The sequence below is a fragment of the Moschus berezovskii genome, chromosome 25 (assembly GCF_049115385.1).
Source record: "Moschus berezovskii isolate FMDL1 chromosome 25, NW_MosBer_1.0, whole genome shotgun sequence".
In the NCBI taxonomy this organism is placed as follows: Eukaryota; Metazoa; Chordata; class Mammalia; order Artiodactyla; family Moschidae; genus Moschus; species Moschus berezovskii.
The window spans coordinates 8,624,382-8,644,613 of NC_142484.1; the positions used below are offsets into that span (position 1 = coordinate 8,624,382).

At 58.7% G+C, this 20,232-nt stretch overlaps 2 protein-coding genes across 3 annotated transcripts in view; one reads left to right on the forward strand and one right to left on the reverse strand.

Annotated features, from left to right (window-relative positions):
* MACROD1 (mono-ADP ribosylhydrolase 1) overlaps positions 1-20,232 on the forward strand; it is a 153,775-nt gene that overhangs the window by 34,848 nt on the left and 98,695 nt on the right. The gene's annotated exons all lie outside the window — the stretch shown is intronic.
* On the reverse strand, positions 7,392-9,643 carry FLRT1 (fibronectin leucine rich transmembrane protein 1). The gene has a single exon (XM_055415666.2). It carries the CDS (start codon positions 9,629-9,631, stop codon positions 7,598-7,600), a length of 2,034 nt encoding a protein of 677 aa, XP_055271641.1. The 5' UTR covers positions 9,632-9,643; the 3' UTR covers positions 7,392-7,597.

Consider the following 20,232-nt stretch of genomic DNA (forward strand, 5'->3'; position numbering starts at 1 on the left):
TTGGTCGCAGCCCTGCCCTTCCCGGGCCGTGGGCTGGGCTGGCATCCGCCTTCTGCGGCAGAGGGACCCGCTCCGTTTACCAGGCTCTGCCCAAGGACCCCTCTCTCCCTGCTGTCTTCCTCCCCAGGCTGTGGGGGAGGGATTCTGCTGAGCCCCCTGGCCACCCCCGCAACCCCGCCAGTGCTTTATCACACCACACTTCATGAGATGCGGTAACCTTTGAACACTGGGAGGGGAGATTGCAGCGGGTGGCTCTTAAAAACATTTGCTCTGCAGGGCTGACACGTGGGGTTTCCCTAGGTTACTCTTCTCCTTCCTGTCCCTGTTCACACCCGCCTGGGGACGTTGGTAACGAGGGGGCGCCTGCCCCAGCCAGCAGAGTCGTGCCACCCCACTGTCTCTCTGGCTCGCCCATGTTCACAGCCCCACAGCCATCCCCAGCCTTCCACACCATCTCCCCCCTTCTCTGCCTCTCAGATGGCAAACTTCTAATGCTGGGCACTTCTACTTCCTCCCCACAGCTCTCAGTGTCTCCTGGATGCTGGGTGGGCTTCTCAGCTGAGGCTGCTGGCCTGCAGGCAGGTGGTGTGCCGGGCTGGGTTAAAAAAAAAAAATCTAAGCTAGGTCCAGGGTTTTGTGTGTCTTCTTCCTGGGTTCCCAGAGCCTTTTGAAAACGGGACCAGCCAGAGGTGGGTGGTCTCTGGGACCCTCTGCAGGCACGTCCTCCACACAGGGCACTGAAAAGCACCCTGGACCACTGACTTCCCAGAGATGAGCAGGTGGTAGCCTTGCTGTGTCTTTCATCTCTGGCTTGGGTTGCATTTGTTTTCCTCCATCTTGAGGAGAGACCGGTTGGGTCCTCCAGGTGGGCGGCTCGGATGTGGGGACTCTTGACAGGAGTGTCAGACAAGGCGGGACACCCAGTTCTCTTCCCTCATCAGCCACCTGAGGCTCGGCTCAGAGAAGGGGAACCGAGTCCCCCAGGCAGGCGGCTGGGTCTCACCTGTAGCTGGATTTCCCCAACAGGCTCGTGGCTGCTGATCGCTGGGTCCGAGGGAGGGTGGAGTGTGATTTTCAGGGAGAAGGAGCCCCGCTAAGGCTGCCAACGGTGTGGGAGCGGGAGGAGAGGGAGGCGGTTTCCATCACATCCGCCCAGGCCCTTTGCACTGAACCCCGGGGACTCGTGAGGACGGAGGGAGAGGAGAGGGAACCCCTGCATGTCAGGCGCTGTCCTGGGCCTCGATGACCCCACGTGGAGGAGCGCGGGGACCTGGCATCTTGCCTGAGTGGCCGTCCACCCTGACAGCCATAAAAGAGATTTAGGGGCAGTGACTGCAAAGACCTTCCCGCAAGAACGCCCTGGGCTTGGATGTTCGGCTTTCGGGTGTGGGGTGGCATGGGTGGGTATGGGAGGGACAGGGGCCGTGGCACCAGGGTGGCTCTGATGGCCTCAGTGCCTCAGAGACTGGCTGTGCCAGGAAGTGGGGGCCAGGCCAGCCCCCCCAACAGGACCCCCAGTGCCCTCGTATGTCCACACTGCCCTCTCAACACCAGAAACAGGGTGGGGGGCAGCGACAGTGGTCTCAAGAGGCCCCTGGCCTGGCAGGCTCTCCCACGGGGAGCAAGGCATCAGCTGCTCCGGGTGAAGACATGCTTGCTGTGGGCACGATGCCCTCAGAGGGGACCTGGGCAAAGGCAGCTTTTGCCCCTGCAAAACTGGAGATGGGGGTTTTGGGCAATCCTGCAAATCACATTAATGTGAGAAAATGGGCCTGGCCCCAGCGATAATAGAATTTCTGAAACTAGAGAAAAACAGTGTATTAAAAATGCAAAGGGAGGGAGGAAGGAAAGGGAGGGAAAATCAAGAGCCAAGGGAATCTTCTTGAGTGTTTTTAAAGAAGCAAATGTGGGTATTTCAGGCAACTACTTAGAACATTTCAAAAGAAATGGTAAATGCTTAAAAACGGAGAGTGAAAAGCGCCCCAGGCAGCCGTCAACCTGGCTGGGACGGAGGCACTGAGCTGGCAGCCTCGAGTGTGTTGTTTGGGGAACAGCCAGTGGGGAGGGGGGCCCCCTAGAGGCCCCAGGAGAGCCAGCCCATGTGGCGGGTCACCCTCTGTGCTCCTAGACGGGGCGGCACGTGTCTGGACTTCCTCTCCGGGTGTCTCTTAGACACTGAGGATGGGGATGCTGCAGGCTGGTGTCTAAGCGGCCATCTGTCACGGCTAGGTGGCCTGGCTGTGGGATGGCCCTGACCTGCGATTTTCAGGGGACACTGGTCATTTTGAGCAATCTCACGATATCTTCCTTACACGGTCCTCAGGGATGGTAAAGTAAGAGTAGGAACGGAGATCTTCTCGTCCAAGAACCAGGTGTTGGTATAGGTGGGAAAGTGCTTGAATGCTCCCAGTGACAGGGAGCTCACTGCCTCTCTGCTGGGCCAGCTCTCTCTTCCCTGACCTTCAGTTCTCTCTCTACAGTTGGCCCCACTTCCCCTTCACTGGCTGCAGGGACGGGGTCAGAGACAGACCCACCCTGGAACAGAAAGGAAGCAGAAAGGCTCATGGCTTTACAGTCCTGCTCACAAAGGGACTGGCCCGGCCATATCCCCTAGCTTTTCACCCTGAAGGCAGATGGGATCTGGAGGGTGGTGGGGGCGAGCAGAGTCTCTGCTGGGGGCCAGGACAGCCCTCATCCCACGGCACTTGATGGAAGCAAACCTGCTTTCCCCTCCAGACTCGAGGCCAGGTTCCATCCACCTGAGTGTATCCCGAGCACTGGAGCAGGCGTGGGGCCAGCCTTCAGAGATCCTCAGCTCCCCGCGAGCCAGGCCCAGCCAACCTCTGCCCTGCCTACAACCACTGGGAGCAGGTTCATAAAATGCGAAAAATACCCCTTTTCCTTCACCTCAGAGGAGTTTAATCTTTCCTAATCAATTTAGCAGACTCGCTTGGTTGTAAATGGTAATGATTTGCATTTTTGAGCCTTTTTATCCCTCCTTTAGAAAAAAGATGCCTCCTCTGCCTGCATTCTGGAGGGCCTGAGCAGGGCTGTGAATGGCTCGTTAGCATTCACCCTGGTGCAGATCCAGGGCCAGGCATCTGCTGCCCATCACCTGCACAGATCTGAGTGGGGGGAGTGGGTATGGCCACACGGCTGACCCCACCCGAGCCCCAGAAAGTGCAGTCTGGCCCTCAGGGGGCTTCAGCCACTGTGCGCCCTGAGGCCCTGCCTTCCTGCAAGTGCCCCAGCTCTCCCCTGGCTGCCTTCTCGGCTCCATTGCTCCCTGTCTGCCGCATCCAATTTTTCTTGTTGTATTTTTCATAAGCGCGAGGCTCAGAAGCCCCATCCTCCCTGGCACGTTCAGCAGGAAGCAGATTTCTGGAGGGGGTTGGCTTTGGGACTTGAGCTGCCATTGGAGGGGGTGGCGGTGTCCTCCCCTCGCTCTGCAGCTCTGAGGGGGCAAAGGAGGAGGCTCAGACGCAATCTCGGCATATTGCCCGGCTGCCCCTTCCCTTCTGGAGGCCCCAGTCAGCCCCCTCAGCCCCCCAGGACCCCTCACCCAGCCAGTCCCTCTCACTCTGGGCCTCCATCACCTGCCGTGGGCTAAATAGAACCTTCCAGAGTCAGCAGACAGGAGTGGGAGGGGGGAGGTGGGCGCCTCTTTTCTGCCCCCAGCTTTTCTGGGTGGAGCCAGACCTAGCCTCAGCCCACCCCTGCTTTACAGAAGGGGAAACAGAGGCTGTGGATTAGCAAAAACGGCTTTCCTGCCCCTACCTGGAGACCCTCCCTGTCTCTTGGTGCTCTGCCCCTTGCTGGGGCAGTCGGGCCTCCCAGGACCCGTAGGGGGCTCAGGGGTAAGCTTGGTGCCCACCCATCGAGGAAGGCAGAGGCACAGGCAGGCATGGGCTTCGGACTTGGGGAGCAGAAGCCTGGGCCCCCCAGTCGTGCCATCTCCCCAGCCGCCGTCACCTCCCCTGCCAGTGTCACCCAAAGAGGGAAGGAGCCGGCGCCCAGCTCCTGCCCTCGAAGCCCAGAGGCCCCCTGGTTGGCTACGCAGCCGCCATGTTAGTGGGAGGCGGCCCAGGATGCAGGAGCCAACCCAGAGAAGATGGAGGCTTCCGCGGGAGGCCGCGGGAAGAGGGAAGAAAAGGAGCTTCTGATGCACATCATGTCTGCGGAATTGAGTATGACTAATTAATAGATTTTATTCTTAGTAATCTCTTAAGCATTCCATACGTTGGGCCCCACGCCTGAGCTGAGCTTACAAGAGGCCTCATTCGCAAAATGCAAATGACTCGCCTGGCCCCGCTGCCTGCTTTCCTCGCCTTCTCTCTTTCCTTTTTTTTAGGGGAAATTTAAAGGAAAATTGCCATGTAATAGAAAAGAGATTCCAATCACTACATCTAATTACCATGAAGGGTAAACCACTTAACCAAAGAAGTGTCATGGGCTTTTTTTTTTTTAAAAAAAAACTTGAAACCTGCCTTAAATACCACGAGATACACTCATTAGCGCTGAGGCCACAGAGGTTTGTTCCGGCTAGTTAAGAGGCTGCAAAGGTCAGGTGGGCCGCCCACAAGAGGGAGATTCTAGACAGAAGTGGTGGCCCAGGCCCTGTGTCCTCACGTGCTTCTCGGGGCTGGGAGAGGCTGGGCGCCCTGGCACACCCTTTCTCATTAGGTTACCTGGCTGGCTTGGGGGTCCTGGACCAGGAGGGGATGGGGTTTCAGAGTGGACCCGGCTTCAGGGCCCCATCCCTGGCCTGGGGGACTGGGAGACAGCTGACATTTGGAGGCTTGTTCTTAGAAGGGGCTCTGGAGAGGTGCTGGGATGCTGAGAAAAGATGAGAGGGGGCTTGTGGGGCCTGGCTGGGCTGTCTCCACTGTCTCCAGGACTTTTACACTGGCAGGAGGATGGACCTGGCTTCCCCTCAGTGTGAGGTGGGACCCACGCCCCTTGGCGCAGGAGCTGGGAGGAGACTTATCCTCAGGCCAGGGCCGGGGCAGGGGGCCTGGGCCTGCTTTGTATGAGGAGAAGGGTGGTCATCTCCCAGGCCTGGCTTGGAGGGTGCTGCTGGCACAGGCAGGCTCTCAGAGCTGCCGGGTATGCCCGTAGCCTCACTGTGTAGGGCCTCCTGCAGTTCCCCAAATGCCTTCCCACCCAGCCTCTAAGGGGATGATCTGACCTCTCACTTGGCTCTGGGAAAGGACATATGTAGAGGGAGAGCAGGGGACCCAGCATATTGGTGGCTGGGGTGGGGGGTTGGCAGCGGGGAGGCTTGGACCCAGGGTTCCTGGCACACTGGCCAGAGACCGGAGTGGTGCCCTTAGGGAGAAGACCGCATTCAGGGAACAGCAGAGACCTTGAACTTCTGACCCCTGGCCAGTGCCCTTTCTCCTCCTGGACACTGCTTGGGGGGGCCCCTCTGCCCCTCCCTGAGCCACAGGGAAGGTGCCTGTGTCTGGGGTGTGGGTGGGAGAGGGAGGGCGACTTTCACCCAGATGTGAGATTGACACTCGGAAGCTTCTCTCCTGACTTCATCGTAGCAGAAAATGCTTTCAGGTGGGAAAAGGGAAAAAGCTCGAGTCTAGAATGAAATGTGTCAGTGACCCTCGGTCTCTCCCTCAAGCTAGGGGTCAAGGATCCCTGCTCGGTGAGACCATCCACCCCGCCTGGTGATGAGCCTCTCGTCTACCTCCCTCACATGGCCGTCATGTCCGTTCCTTTCAACCCCGGCCTCTTCGCTGAGGGGCCAGCGGCATCTTTTTATGTGGGGCGAGTGGCTGGGCCCCAGGCCTGTCACCGCAGCCCAGTGACTGTGTTTGTCTTCCTCTTCCTGCCTTTGGCTTTTGTCGGAGCAGCCGAGGTCTTTTGAAAACGCCACGGCCAGGGGCTGGACCCCCTCTCATCCTCCTGCCCTCAGGCCAGCGCCTGTCCTTTTGATGTCGCCCTTCCTGGGTGCAGGATAGCTGGCACCTTGACAAACAGTGACCCCCAGCTCCCCGAGTGCTGGAATGCCGTGGACATCAGAACCCCAGGCCCCTCTCCTCTCTTCTTTCCAGATTCACTGTCATTATTTCATCATCGTTTTAATCTCATGGCTCGCCAAACAGCGCTGTCAGTTGATGAATGATGGCAGCATTGATTCCACAGGGAGGGGAAAAAAAAATCTCAACTCTTCTGAGGGCTCCGGTCAGTACCCTTTTGGAGGCTGGCATTTTTAGAGAGATCTGGCCTTCCTTCTCCAGAGCAGAGACCCAGGGGTAGGCACGGCTGAGTGTGTTCTATATTCTTGGGTGGGGGGGGGGGTTCGGTTGCTGTCTCCTAGGGCTTTTCTGAGAATTGTCATGTCTTTTTCTGGGCTTTGTTTGAGCAGCCATGGAAACCATTAGGTCTAATCAGCTAAAAAAAAAAGTCCCTGCACCAATTACCTGTCTTGGAGGAAGCACATTGCACACAAAGTATGTGCCTCTTGATATGCCTGCATCCGAGGTGTAGGGGGAGGGAGACGAGGCCACTGGCAGTCAGAGAAAGCCCTTCTCGACATCAGAAAGGAGCTCGGCCCAGCCCCAGCCACCCTGAGATAGGACTGAGCTGAAAACACCGCTTGCCCAGGGTCTCCCCAGCCACCCGGCCAGGACAGACATGCCTCCGCCTTTAGGAACGGCACTGTCCCCAACCCCGCTCCCATCCCCAGCACAGTCTACTTACTCAATGGTTTCTAGGAGAAAGCAACATCTTCGTGACTCTACTGTCTCAGGACATTGTACAAACTGACCCAAGCAGGACTGTAAGGACTGTATACGTGTCTTTGTCTACTCATCTGTATACAGAGACACCGCATCAAGATAGACGGGTCGAGAGACGCACCTCCAGGTGGCTGGGAAAGCCACAGCTTCCATGGCGCTCCCGTGATCCTATGCTGCATGGAATTGAGGAGGGCTCCAGTATAGGAAAAAGAAAGTTTGCTTTTTAATCGACTACACCATTGTTCAAAGCGTGCCGTGAAAGACGCGCTCTTTTCTGCCAATCTGTAAGGGAAAAAGGCATGGGAAGAACCAGGGAAGAGATTTCAGGACAATATCTCCGTAGCAAAAGATCCTTTTCTTCTCCTCTCCTTTGTGAGAAGCCTGAAAACCTTCCATCATGTCGTCTCCAGTGAGCAGCCGGCCGCGAGGGCTGTGTGAGGGCTTTGTGCCGGCGGCTTCTGAAACGGCTCCTCTGTGATGGCCGTGCGCAGAACGTGAGACGCACAGGTAGTCTCTTCCCAGCTCAGGGGGGAAAAAAAAGCCTCGACCCAACCCTTCCTGCCAGATTATTTTTTAGTCTTTCCCTCCCCACCTGGCATAATTTGGTATAAATGATGTCTTCAGCAACGTCAAACCTCCCTCCTGCCTTCTATTCTTTTAAAAAAAAAAAAAATTTTTTTTTCTTTTCATTTTCACACCGTTGTGTCCTACAAAACTGTCAGCCCTCCCCAAACTCTGCTTTCCGCCGGGAAAGTCAGCGTGGCGTTTCTTTGCCTCGGTCGGTCCCGCAGGACGGCAACCAGCTGTTCACATCCCCCCGCGGGAGGCAGGGGAGGGGCGCTGCCTCAGGTGTAGGAGGAGTCTATGTCGGGGATGCCCCCATCTCGGTAGCCCCGCGTGGTGCCGTAGCCGATGGTGTGCGTGCCCTTGCAGAGGCTGCTGCCATTGGAGGGGAAGATGGTGTGGACCACGTACTCCTCTTTGGCGCGGTAAGGGTTGATGGGCAGCATCTGCAACCCGGGGCCGCGGATCTCCAAGATGGAGTTATCCTTCTTGGTCCCCGACTCCAGATAATCATCCTTTCTTCGGCTGCCCCGGTTGTAGGCCCGCTCCCGGGTCAGCAGCTCACTGGCCCGGTGCACGTACCAGCAGATGGCCCCGAGGACCAGGAAGAGGAAGACAAGGGCCACGGCGCCACCGATGATGCCCGCCAGGGGCAGGCCCGCCATGGGGTCGGCGTTCTGCTCCTGGTTGAGGGTGGTGGCGGGGCCGGAGCTGTCGGCCGTCTCAGCCTTGGCGCACACGGGCGTCTCGTCGGCCACGTAGGTGTTGCCGGTCTCCATGGTGACCATGCAGATGATGTAGGTGGACTTGGGCTCCAGGGCCGTCAGCAGGTACTCCGTCTTATCGCCCTGCACCAGAGTCTCCGTGATGGAGCCCACGGCCGGGCTGTGGCCCAGGCGCAGCCAGCTGAGCCGGAAGGAGGAGGCGGGCAGCGTGGCCTTCCATGTGATGCGGATGGAGTCCGCCGTCAGGGGCTTCACGTGGATGGCCAGGGTCTTGGCACTATCGCCCGTGGCCATGGGGTAGTCGAGGCTGGAGTCGGGGAGGCGCAGCCCCGGCCTCTTGGCCTTGAGGGTGAAGAGAGAGCCCTGGGGCGTGGTGACAGAGGCATGTTCACTGGCGTGCGTGGTCTTGGCGGCGGCATTGACCGCGCCACCCTGCGCCCCCGCCTCGAAGCACTCATCCATCTCGCTGGTGATGTCCTTGATGGCCATGCCCCGGACCTTCTCGGGGCCCTGGCACATGAGACCGCGCACGTTGACCACGGCCGCCCGCGCCTTCACCCAGTCCCGCAGCCACAGGAGGTTACAGCCACAGAACCAAGGGTTGTTCCGGAGCAGCAGCTGGGCTAGGTTCTCCAGGTCATCGAAGAGGCCGCGGGGCAGCGTGGTCAGGTTGTTGTTGGACAGGTCCAGGCGCTCCAGCTCGCGCATCTTGGCCAGCGTGTTGTAGGGCACGTGGCTGATGGCGTTGTCCTGCAGGTAGAGCTTCTGCAGGCGGGCGCTGGGCAGGTTGAGGGGCGGGGCAGCCAGCGAGTTGCGCACCAGCGAGAGCTCGGTCAGGTTCTGCAGGCGGCTGAAGGTGTCGTCGGCGATGCGCTGGTTGGCCAGCAGGTTGCCGTCCAGCACCAGGCGCCGCAGGCTGCTGAGGCCCTTGAAGGCGTGCAGGGGGATGGTGGAGATGCGGTTGTCGTCCAGGCGCAGCTCCTCTAGCGTGCGGGGCAGCCCCGAGGGAATGCTGCTCAGGTGGTTCCTGCTCAGGAAGAGCAGCTTGAGCTGCTTGCTGTCGGCGAAGGCGTCCTCCTCGATGCTGACGGTGGACACGGAGTTGTCGTCCAGGTGCAGCTTCTCCAGCAGCGGGATGCGGGCCAGCGAGTCCCGGGCGATGGTGCGCACGTTGTTGTCCTGCAGGTGCAGCTCCCTCAGGGAGCGGGGCAGGTTGACGGGGAACTCGTCCAGGTCGTTCTCGTACAGGTAGATGACCTGCACGCTGACCTTGGTCTTGAGGTCCTGGGGGATGCCGGCGTTGTTGATCTGGTTGTTCTGCAGGTAGAGGGTGGTGGCGTCATCGGGGATGTCGGCAGGGATGGACGTGAGTCCCCGGTCGTTGCAGTAGATGAAGCCGTTGTCGCAGCGGCACACAGAGGGGCACGTGGTGCTGTCGATGACCTCTGTCAGGAAGGCGATGAGCCCGTAGCAGAGGAAGAGCCAGTCCCGCAGGTCCATGGTGGCCGTGGTCATCATGACGGTGGCCGTGATGGTGGCGGCGGGCGTGGCGGTGGCGGTGGCGGCGGCGGTGGGATGTGCCACCACCATGGTGGATGGCTGGCGGAGCCGGGCCCCCCCCTGACTTGCAGCCTCTACACCTGCAGGGAGCACAAGACACGTGCGGTGAGAGCGAGGCCGGCGCCCACCCAACCTGCCGCCGAGGCGTGCTACAGTCAGGGCTGCGGGGCAGAGGTCAGGCCTCGAGGCGCACGCCCCCCGGCCCTTCCAAATGCCAAGTTTACATCTCAGTGCTCGCTCGGGCTGCGGTCAGCCTCTAAGGACATCTGGCTAATGTTAATCTCAGCGGGAGCAAAGATGCTGCCCGTGAATGAAATAGACGTGGCCTTGGCCTTCCTGGACTCTGACCCTGGGCCACACACGAAGTTAATTTAGTGGGAGCCAGGCTGCAGGTTTGATCTTTTCTTTCAAGATCCCCATACTCAGCTCGTCTTTATGGCTGACGCTGAAAGGCTGGTCGGTGTCGGTGGGATGGCTTTAGAGTCCCCATTTCTCATGAAATGGGGAACCCACATCCCTCTGTGACTTGGAACCCGGCTCTGAAAAAAAGTTTATTTCCGCGAGGCCTGTGAACTCAAAGTGGGGGCGGGGGGGGGGCGTCACTAGAACCTGCAAAAAGAATCTGCCAGCATCGTCACTGGCGAGCAGGGGAAAGTGAGGCGCTTCATCGTCTGGTGTTAAAACAACATGTCCTGTTTGTCACTTGTGCATCTTACAGACAGAAGAACGGGTGTCAACAGAACCGCTGTCTCGTGTATTTACAGAAATCTCTTTCTATCAGAGGTGCCCTCCCTACCGCGTTCCATGTAATGTGAGAAATTATTCCTCACTTTGCCCCCTTCCCAAATCACAAAACTTTCAGCTCTTTTGAAAAATACATATATCTGTTTTCTTGCATTTAAAGTCAGGAAACACAATAAGAGGAGGGAGGGGTCCACGCTCCGAGGGAATTGTCTGCAAGGTGTAATTTCGGTTTTCACAAATGGAAAAATTGCAGTGTAGATTTTTTTTCTCATATTACTTTACTGTTCGTCGTGGTAAAAAATCAATTAAAGAGAAATTATCTTTCAACCTCAGTGGGGAAGGTGTGTTTGTGCAGCCAGCAAAGATCTGCTTTATAATAACTCCAGGCTCACGGGGGCTTTTCGGTGTGAGACACAATGGCCTCGAGCAGTCTGAGCTGAGGCCCTAGCCTGGGGGGTGGCCCTGGAGTGCAGGGCAGAATCAGGACCCACTCACGGAATGAGATGGTGGGCACCTCAGTCTCATGCCCCAGGGACACCGTGTCTCCGTTTCTCAACCATGGCACGTCCTTCTTCCTTCTGTTCTTCTCTATTCCTCTCTGTCCAGCAAACTGCTTGTCGCCCTTCGGGACCATGCTCAAACGCCTCCTCCTCTGCGAGGGCTTCCTGACGCCATATAGAACTTTCCTCTGCTCCACCCATTCATTTGTCCATTCCTCCACCCCCCCACCTGTTTACCCACCCGTCTGTCCACGCACTTGAGCAAACTCTGGGATAGAGTGGAGGGCAGGGAAGCCTGGTGTGCTGCAGCCCATGGGGTCGCAAAGAGTCAGACACAGCTTAGTGACTGAACAACAGCTATCCGTGGACCTATCCGTCCACCCGCCCACCCACTCACCCATCCATCCACGCAGCTGTCCATCCAGCCATTCAACACATCTTTCTTGAGCACCTGCTATGTGCCAACCTGTGTTCTAGCCACTTGAGATTCTATTCTGATTGGACAGTAGCTCACACTATAATAAAGCTCATCTAGACTTTTATGAATATTTAAGTCATTTAACCTTCTCAGCAAATGTCAGATCAGGGCCCTGGTTACTCCCATTTAACAGCTGAAAACACAGAAGCTTGGAGATGTTAACTTGAGCAGGGCCACCTGAGAAGTGGCGAGGAAGAACCTAGGGCAGGGTCTCAACCCCTAGGCTTTGGTGCTACCTCTTGTGCCAGTGTCTGTGGGCTGCCGGTCAGCTGTATGGTGATCAATGTTTTAAGGTTCCCGACTAAATTTCGGGTGCTCAAGGGCAGAGACTAGGCTGCATAGGCCTGGTGTCACTTGGCACCTGTGACCACCCAAGGACAGAGGGAGTCGGCCGAAGTGCCGAGAAAGGCTGGAATGCCCCGGCCCCGCTCGCTGCCGCCCCCTCAGCACATGCATTATAGAGGCTTTGCCTAGGCTGCTGGCAGCTCCAAGGCCTTCTGGAGGGAGCTCGGGCTTTGCCCGTGGCTAACGCACTACCTCTACTCCGGGCTTGCTAGCGGGATGAAGCTTTGTCCGTGAGATGGACCCAAGGCAAGGATACCTGGGTGGAAGCACTGGAGGCGGAGGGGGATGAGGTCCTGCGGGCAGGAGGGCACTGTTGAGACCGTGGCCGCCGCTCTGGGCCTCTTCCATGCCGCCCCGCTGGCCTGAGGGGCTGGGGACATTTGCCTGCTCACTCCTGATGCTCCTGTGGAGGTTGCCCCTAGTCTGTGGGTCCTGACCTCACTCACGCCCCTGCCCCTCGGCATTTGGAGCCGGCCTATGCTTCTGGCCCTCGGTGAGTTTGGACAGGGCTAACCCAGGCCCTGCCCAACCCCTCACAGGCACGTGTTTGGACCCGCGCCCACCTGTCACATACACACGAGTCTGCTTTACAGCTGAGCAGAGAGGCTGAGGCGTAGAGAAGTGAGGGACCCATCCAAGGTCACGGCCAGCCCAGGTTTTCAACTGCACCTCTGTCCCTTCCTCGGCATGGAGCCAGAGCCATGAAGGTTATAGAGCCTGGAAGTCCTGTCTCAAGAGGCAAGTCCAATAAGGCAGGTGTTGGGGACAGGAAGGCTCAGGCCCGTTCAAGGCCACCTTCCTCAGTCTCAGTGGTCAGTCTGAGCCCAGGTCCCCAGCATCTGGCCAGTGGCTGCGCACCCTCCCCGACCTGTCAGCTGCTGAGTTCTGGCACTCAGGAATGCTGGTGGCCCCGGCGCTCAGGGATTCCGGAGCAGTGCCCTGAGCAGGCAGCAGACTTGTTAAGGCCAAAGCCAAGGCCAGACCGCCTTCTCTGGCACGAACATCAGTTCCCCTGTCCGCTCAGCTCATGGCCACAGCCCTCAGCCTCCAGAGGCCCTGGCATCATAATAGAGTCTAAATTGCACCTTTCAGAGATGTCTGATGGATAACCAAGAAGCATTTGGGAGGCAGGGACCCAAGGCCTTTCTGTTCCCCTGTCTTCAGGCCTCATCCATCTTGGCTGAGTCTCCCCAGCCGCCCCCTTCCCCCAAGGCCTTCCAATGCTGAGCCCTCTGGCTCCAGGAAGGCACAGTGAGGCCTGGGGTGGGAAGGAAGACACCTTGCCTGAGGAGCCCTTTAATCGCCTGGTTGCCACGAGGACTTTTTATTCCCTTGTTCTGTGTTTGACAGTTTATGTGGCCATCAAATTAAACCCGGTAGATCGCCCATCTTTTACGGGGGTCACTTGTCATTATGGCGAGAATCTCGCAGACCTCAGCGTTGTGTGAGTTACGACCTGCCAGCGCCATGACTGACAGCAGGCTCCTTGGCCTGCAATGGAGGTGGGGGAGGGGAGCAGTGGGATGGCTCAGACTAGGGGTATCCAGACCTCCGCTAGCCCAGGGGTGACCTGGGGCATCATTCTCAGTATCCTCCCATCCGTTGCTAGTGCCTGCCGTCTTGGACAGAGAAACCTCGGTTCGAGTGCTGCGTCTGCCACTTCCAGGCTGTGAGATCTTGAGCAAGTTACCTGCCCTCTCTGAGCTTTAGTTTGCACATCTATAAATGGAGTCAGGTTCCTCTTACAGGGGGACTCACTACTGAGCATTCAGTGAGGTAGTACATGCAAAGTAGCCCCGCGGATGTGCAGCCTGTGTGTCCCGATGCCTGAAGTTTAAAAGCTGCTTTGAGTGTGAGCAAACTCCAGGAGATGGTGAGAGACAGGGAAGCCTGGCATGCTGCAGTCCGTGGGGTGGCAACCGTTGTTCAGACACCACATAGCAAGTGAACAACAACAATAATTCTCTGACTGCCCCGGGCACACCGGTTGAGCCTCTGTGTTCACTCTGTCTCTTTGCTCTGCGATCCAGAGGCCCCTTCTTCATTCCCTTGCCCCTGCCGTGCTCCAGGGTAGACTGGGAGCAGGCAGGCCAAGCTGCTTCCTGACACTGACTTCCTGTCGGCTGCCGTGATGCTGGGTCTCCCAGACTCACACTGTGCGTCCTCAGCCCTGCCTTCCCACCCCCCGAGCTGGAGGGGAAACGCTGACCCCAAGCCTGCTTTCTCCCCCTTGTGCTGCCTCTGGGCAGGAACGTGCTGTTCCTGCTTCTTAAACACCAGCACACCTCCGCCACTCAAGCCTCGTCAGGTCAGCTTCCACTCCCCTGCCTGTCCCCAGGCCTCGGCTGGGACACCCGCTCCGTGAAGCCTCCCCTGATTTGTGTCTGGCTCCACCTCCCACACCCACTTGACTGGTGGTAGTCGGTGCAGAGTAACATCTGTAAACGCCTGGCATCTGGATGGAGGCACCTCCCTGGCCATCCCTGGCCTCTTGGTGTCTTTCCCTGTTGTCTTTCCCAAACCTCATGAAACTGGGGCCACCAGAGGCCCAAGGCCCTCTAGGGGGTCTTCCTGGGGAGACAGAGTGAAGGCAGCATGTGGGCGGGGGAGCTGCAGGACCCCAGGCCTGGCACAGGCCCTGGCATGCTGAATAGGAAACAGCACCTGGGCTCCTGGCGGGGGGCACAGTTAGACATGAGCACACTGCTGGGCTGAGCAGTGGTGGGGGTCATTTCTGGAGGGAGCTGGGGGTCCCAGGCAGGAGCGGTAACTCTGGATAGGGCTCCCCCTGCCTCCCAGCCTGGCCTTCCTTCCTGTTCGCCAGTGAAGGCAGGCCACGTGGGCACGTCCTGAGGCTGGGTCCCCCACAGTGGCAGGCTCAGTCTCCGTCCCCACTTTAGGAACCAGAGAGTTCCAGGTGGCTCTGACCCCAGGAAAGAGGTGTGTGGACTAGAGACCAGGAGGGGACAACAGGGCTAGGTTGCAGTCTGACCTCAGGCCTCAGCTGTGTGACCTGCAGCGATGCTCTCTGGGCTTCGGGTTGCTGGGAACCCCACCCTCTGGGAAGACGATGAGGAGGGCCTGGCACAGGCCTGGAGGTTTTGGAAAGAAGGGCCGCCCCATCCTGGCCCTGGGAGGGACCCCACGGTCCTCCTATGACCTACTTAGGGGGGTTGCCTCCGGTCCTGGCTGAGCATCAGAGAGGTGGAGGGCAGACCCCAGGGTGGGGGGCAAGGGGGCCACAGCTCAGACAGAAGGAAGCCCCTCGCCCTCCCCCTTCGCATGCCCCCTCCCTTCAGCAAGAACAGTTCACTGTGTTTTCCCTAAACCTTGCCAGGCCCTTGGGTCCTCACTGGCTGAGCAGGGCCCGAAGCAGGAGAGGTGGGCAGGGCAGACTGGGGGTGGAAGCAGTTTCTCGGCTCCAGGAGGACCCCTGCTCCACAGGAAGCCGTGACCTCCCCACTGGGGAGGCTGGGAGCTCCACCAAAGCAGCATCACCCCCATACCTGTGACGCTTCCTCAGCAAACCTTAGTATAAATTAACGCAGGATCCCGCATTCTTCTCCCCCAGCTCTCTGGGCTCAGCTGCAAGCATCATGGAGGGAGGAGGGCCTAGAGGCAGGGGGGCCGCCCTCTCCCTGAGGAGGCCCTGCCTGGGCTCAGTCCAGGCCCCACAGACTGAACATGGCCTTGGGTCTCAGGCCTTCATCTGTAAAATGGGGCCATAAACTGCCCTGGGGTCTTGTGAGGATAAACTAGTGAACCAGAGGGTCTGCTGTGGGTCGAGGACACGTGAACTGTGGGCAGAAGGGGGACTCGGGGCTTTTCCGAGCCCACTCCTGTGCACGCAGCACACCAGGACCGCTCCTGCTCAGGCCGGTCTAGGCCCACCGAAGGCCACCCCTTCAGGCAGGGGGCTGGGAGCCCTGACCTCCAGGCACCTTCCAACGCTTCACGGCACAACTTTGCCCCTGACCTCGGCTAATGGTGCCAGCTGAGAACTTGTAATGCGTGGGGGGAAGGGGTGGGATTCTTTTAAAACCTAAAGTTAATTATTTTTCTAATTTCATGCTGCATGCATTATGCATCAGTTGTTATCACTGGCGGTGATTACCGACAGGTATGCAAATCCACTCAAAATGTACCTCGAGTTCACCTCACCGCGTGGGCCGACTGGGCGGTGCGGGGCGGCACGGTGTCCTGAACTTCAGAGAATACAAACCGCTTTAAAAAACAAGACTTTAAAATTGTGTCTTAGGAGGTTAATTATATTGATAACAGTGTTCGATATTAAACTATTCAGGGCCAGGAGGGGGTGGGGGATGAAAGGAGACACGTGTAATTTTGTTTCTTTCTCTGCATTATTTAATAAGATGTTCCTGCACCTAATATTTCTGTCTGTGTGCATTTTTAGTAAAGCTGCCTAGACTGAGGCGTAATTCCTTGGAGAAGGAAAAATGGAAAGGTCAGGGATTTTTTAGAAGGTAGGAAAGGGGCTGAGGGCTGTCATTCTGGGAGGTGGGGGGCAGCCCAGAGAACAGGGCAGGGGCCATAGGTCTGCCCTGCTGGGTTTCTCAGCAGCCAGCGGTATCCTGGCAGCCAGGGGCTGGGAAAGGAGCCGGATGACCTGGGAAGACTGGGAAGGGTGATGTTTGCTGATAATAAGGCAGAGACTTGGGTGGGGGTGGGGCCTCCCCTCGGAGGTGGGTGGGGTCCCCCACATTGCAGGCCCTGTTCTCGGGGAGATCCCTCCCCGCCCCACTCGTTTGTCACAAGTTGACCGTCAGCCCCTCCCACTGTGGCATAAACTCCTGTAAGTCAGGATATGTTCCCTCTTGTCCATTGGCCTAGTGAGTATACAGCCTGGCGCTGGACTGTTCATAAACACCTGTTCAATGAATGAATGGGGATGCCAAAGGAAGCCCCAGAATCTGAAACACAGGACAGGGTAGTGGGAGAGATGGGAGAGGCTGGCCCGCTGTCAGCCCCCCAACCCTGGGAGGTAACAATGGACAGATGCTCTCACCCCAGCTTCCCAGGCGGCACTAGTGGTAAAGAACCCGCCTGCCAATGCAGGAGACATAAGAGACGTGGGTTCCATCCCTGGGACAGGAAGATCCCCTGGAGGAGGGCATGGCAACTCACTCCAGTATTCTTGCCTGGAGAATCCCATGGACATAGGAGCCTAGTGGACTGCAGTCCATAGGGTCACAAAGAGGTGGACACGGTGGCAGTGACTTAGCACGCCCTCACCACAGCCACCCAGTGGGGCAAAGGGATTGGTCCGATTGTGCAGCAGGTGGTGGAAGAGCTGGACACAAACTCAGGCCTTCCTTTCCCAGGTGTCTTACCTGCCCCTCTTAGCTGCCCAGTGCAGCCACCCCAGGCTGAGGGGGCAAACCTAGGGAAAACCCCTGGATGTGTCCTCTCGTCTCCTCTGACGTGAGGTGGCCCATCTGGCCCTGTCCGGCTGCAGGTTTGCTTTCAGGCATAGAGGCTGGCCCCATTTTCTTAGAGATGCCCTCTCCCTCCCCCTCGACAGATATACACAAGGATGGAACTCACCCTCAGGACTCTGGCTTTGGGGAAGTAGAGGACCTTGGAAAAACTGAGTCCCAGAGAGGACAAGGGGTGGCTCCAGGACAGAGAGAACCCTCTAGCAGCTGTGGACAGCCTTCTCCCTTGCCTGTAAACCTGGCCCCTTCACTGAACTCTCAAACCCGTTCCTGCTGGGTTGGCATGGAATGGATGATGGTGGACAGTGTCCAACTCAAGCAGGGTTTAATGGGGGCTGCCTCCCACACTAGGGCCACCCCTCTAGCCCTCTGGGGTCAGTCCCATGGGTAGCAGTAGCTGGCAAAGCCCTGCATAAACTCCTCTCCCTTCCAGCTGGTCACAGCCCTGTGGAGCCCCTGTCCCCGCTGCACAAAAGGGAGCATGCTCAGGGAGGGGAAGGGACATCCCCAAGGTCACACTGCTCCCAGCTCCAACCAACCTCTGTCTGGCCCCACAGCCCAGTAAGTTGGTCTTTGCTCTCCTGCCATGCATGGGACGGAGCCAAGCTCAGCAGAGGCGGAGCCCAGCTCAGCAGATGCGGTGCAGGCCTGCTGCTGCCCCCCTCCGGCTTGGCCTCGGCCCCAGGAATTACCCCCTGGTCTCTCCTAGGGGATGGGAGGTGAATAGGGACCAGTGATGGGGTGGTGAGTCATGATGGGGGACGGGAGGCCTGCTGGGCAGGGGCCGAGCTCAGGCTCCAGCGAGCTCACGATGCCTCGCGCCCTGCTGCCGGGCTGGAGCGCCTTTATAATAAATAACAGCAAATAGCCGATCCGCAGGGCATCTTTCATGCTGGTGGCTAATAACACGGCTATTAATGCCCCCGCAGACGGCGCGTGCACTGAGCGGCGCTGACGAATGTCCCCGGCCCCGGCGCGGTCATAAATCAGCCCCTCTCCTGGGGAAGAGAACGGGGAAGTGTCATTTTCCATCTTGGTAATGAATTGGGGCTTCCCTGCCCTGCCCAGGGCGCTGCTGCCGCTAAGAGAGGTTGCCTGGGATTTGTGTTTGGGGAGAGAAGAGCCCGCCCTCCAGGCCTCTGAGAAGCCAGAAGGAGTAGGCCCCGCCCCCTACACTTCCGGACCGCCAGGGAGCAATGCTGGCCATCTGCTGTGTGACCTTAGGGCACTTACTGCCTGTCTCTGGGCCGCATCAAGCCGCTTTCACTAACAAAAGGGCTTGAACTAGAGGCCAGAGCAGAGGACACCTAAGGGCCAGCAGGTGCAGGACCTTGGATCAACCCGGCCCTGGGTCCTCTTGGCCAGGGCAGGGCAAGGCCTTGGATGGAGGGGACTTGGGGACCCTCTCCAGTTGGAGGGCAGCAGGTGCCATGGCCAGTGGCTAGGTCACCAAAACTTCTGCCTCTCTAAGGCCTTACGGCCGCCCCCTCTGATCAGAACTCAGAAGGGCTCAAAGCAAGGCCTCTCCCCAGCGGCAGGAGTTTACTCCAGGAAAGGTCACTCCCTTACACCCTGGACCCACCTACTCTGGGGCAGAACGCAGTAGCACAGGGGCCACCAGGGAGCCAATGACCGCTGCCCTGGCAAGCAGGTGCCGCGAGTTGCCTCAGCTGCATGTGTGGGGTGGGTGGGGTGGAGTTGCAGAGCCCCAGCCCAGCCCCAAGAGCACAGGCCTCGGCCGTCTGCTGCCCTCTCCGGGCATGAGGAGCCCCTGGGCCTTGCTGGGCCTCTGGAGCCCATCTGCACCCGCCTTACCTCCTTCGCTGCAGCCTGGGAGCCCGCCGCCCTGGATGTTGTGTTTCCGTCGAGGTGGGCCTGGGCCGCGCTTACATCCCAGTCCACCAGCCTTGGCACCCGGGATGCGGATCACAGGCCTGGGGTGTTGGGTGGTGCTGGGGGGCACCCGGGGCTCGGGGAGGAGACCCTGTGCTTCGCTCTGCCGGGCTCCTCACGTTCAGACGTGGCCGCGGGTCGCAGGTCGGGAGCGGCGTCTTGTCACACCCCAGGCCGCAGACACTGCCGGCTTCTCCCGGAGAGAGGGGCTCGAGTGAGGGGCCTGCGGGGGCGCCCCCCACAGCTCTGGGACTCCTGTGCGCAGCCTGCGGGTGTTCCAGGCCCCTGCTCCCCAGGCATGCCCTAGGGCCCGGCGCCCGCCCGGGAGGGTGGCCTCGCTGCCCCCTTTCAACTTTCACCCTTTTGTCTGTTGGCTGCCACCTCTTCTGAAAGGCTTCTGCGTGGCTTTTACCGCTTTTTCTTTACCAAGTTTTTTTTTTTTTTTAATCCCTTTAAGTCACTTGGCAGAATGGGCTGTGGTGCAGAGAGCGTTCTTGCGTGACAGAGCTGCGAGGGAGCCACTCTCCAAAGGATCGGTGTTGCTGCCACTCAGGCTGTGTCTCTGGGGGGAAAGGAGGGGGTCCATTACCCCGCTGAGGAGTTCAGATGTTCACCGCAGGGCTGCAGCTGCTGACATGCGCCGCTGAGCTGTCAGGCCTCACATGCCTCCTCTCTGGGAAGAGGTTTGGTGGGGGGCCGGGAGGGCGCTCAGTCCTGCTTGGCCGCTCCTGTTTGTGGAAAGGTTTCCTTGCTGGGGAGGTGTGGGGACGGGTTATTCTTGCTTCCAGCCCCTTCTTGGATGTCCACCAGGGAGTCCTCCTCACCCACTGCCTGCCTCCTCACCTGCCAAAAGACAATGCACGTGATTAAGCCCGGGGAAATTGGGAAACGCACAGGGACAGGCCGCCCCCCCCCCAGCCCTCCAGAGCCTATTTTCTTGAACGCCACCTTCCCGTGATCTGTGATCCGGGAGGAGGCTGGGATTATTCCCTGCCATCTCCCTTCTCTTTTCAAACCCAGATAACAAACAGCTGGCCGCGCGAAGCACCCTTCCTGGCAGTTCCCTAGCTTTCTCTTTTCCTGGGATCGGGGGCGGGGGTGGGAGGACTAGGAAGAGAAAAAATGAGGTTCCGTGAGCTCCTGGCCACGCAGGGGCCGCCCGCCTGGCCCAGCGCTGGCTCCGCTTTCCCCAGCACCTGCTCCTCTTGCTAAATG

What these genes read in the sequence shown, in the direction of transcription:
- FLRT1 (XM_055415666.2), bottom strand. Translation starts at nt 9,631, where the DNA reads ATGGTGGTGGCACATCCCACCGCCGCCGCCACCGCCACCGCCACGCCC.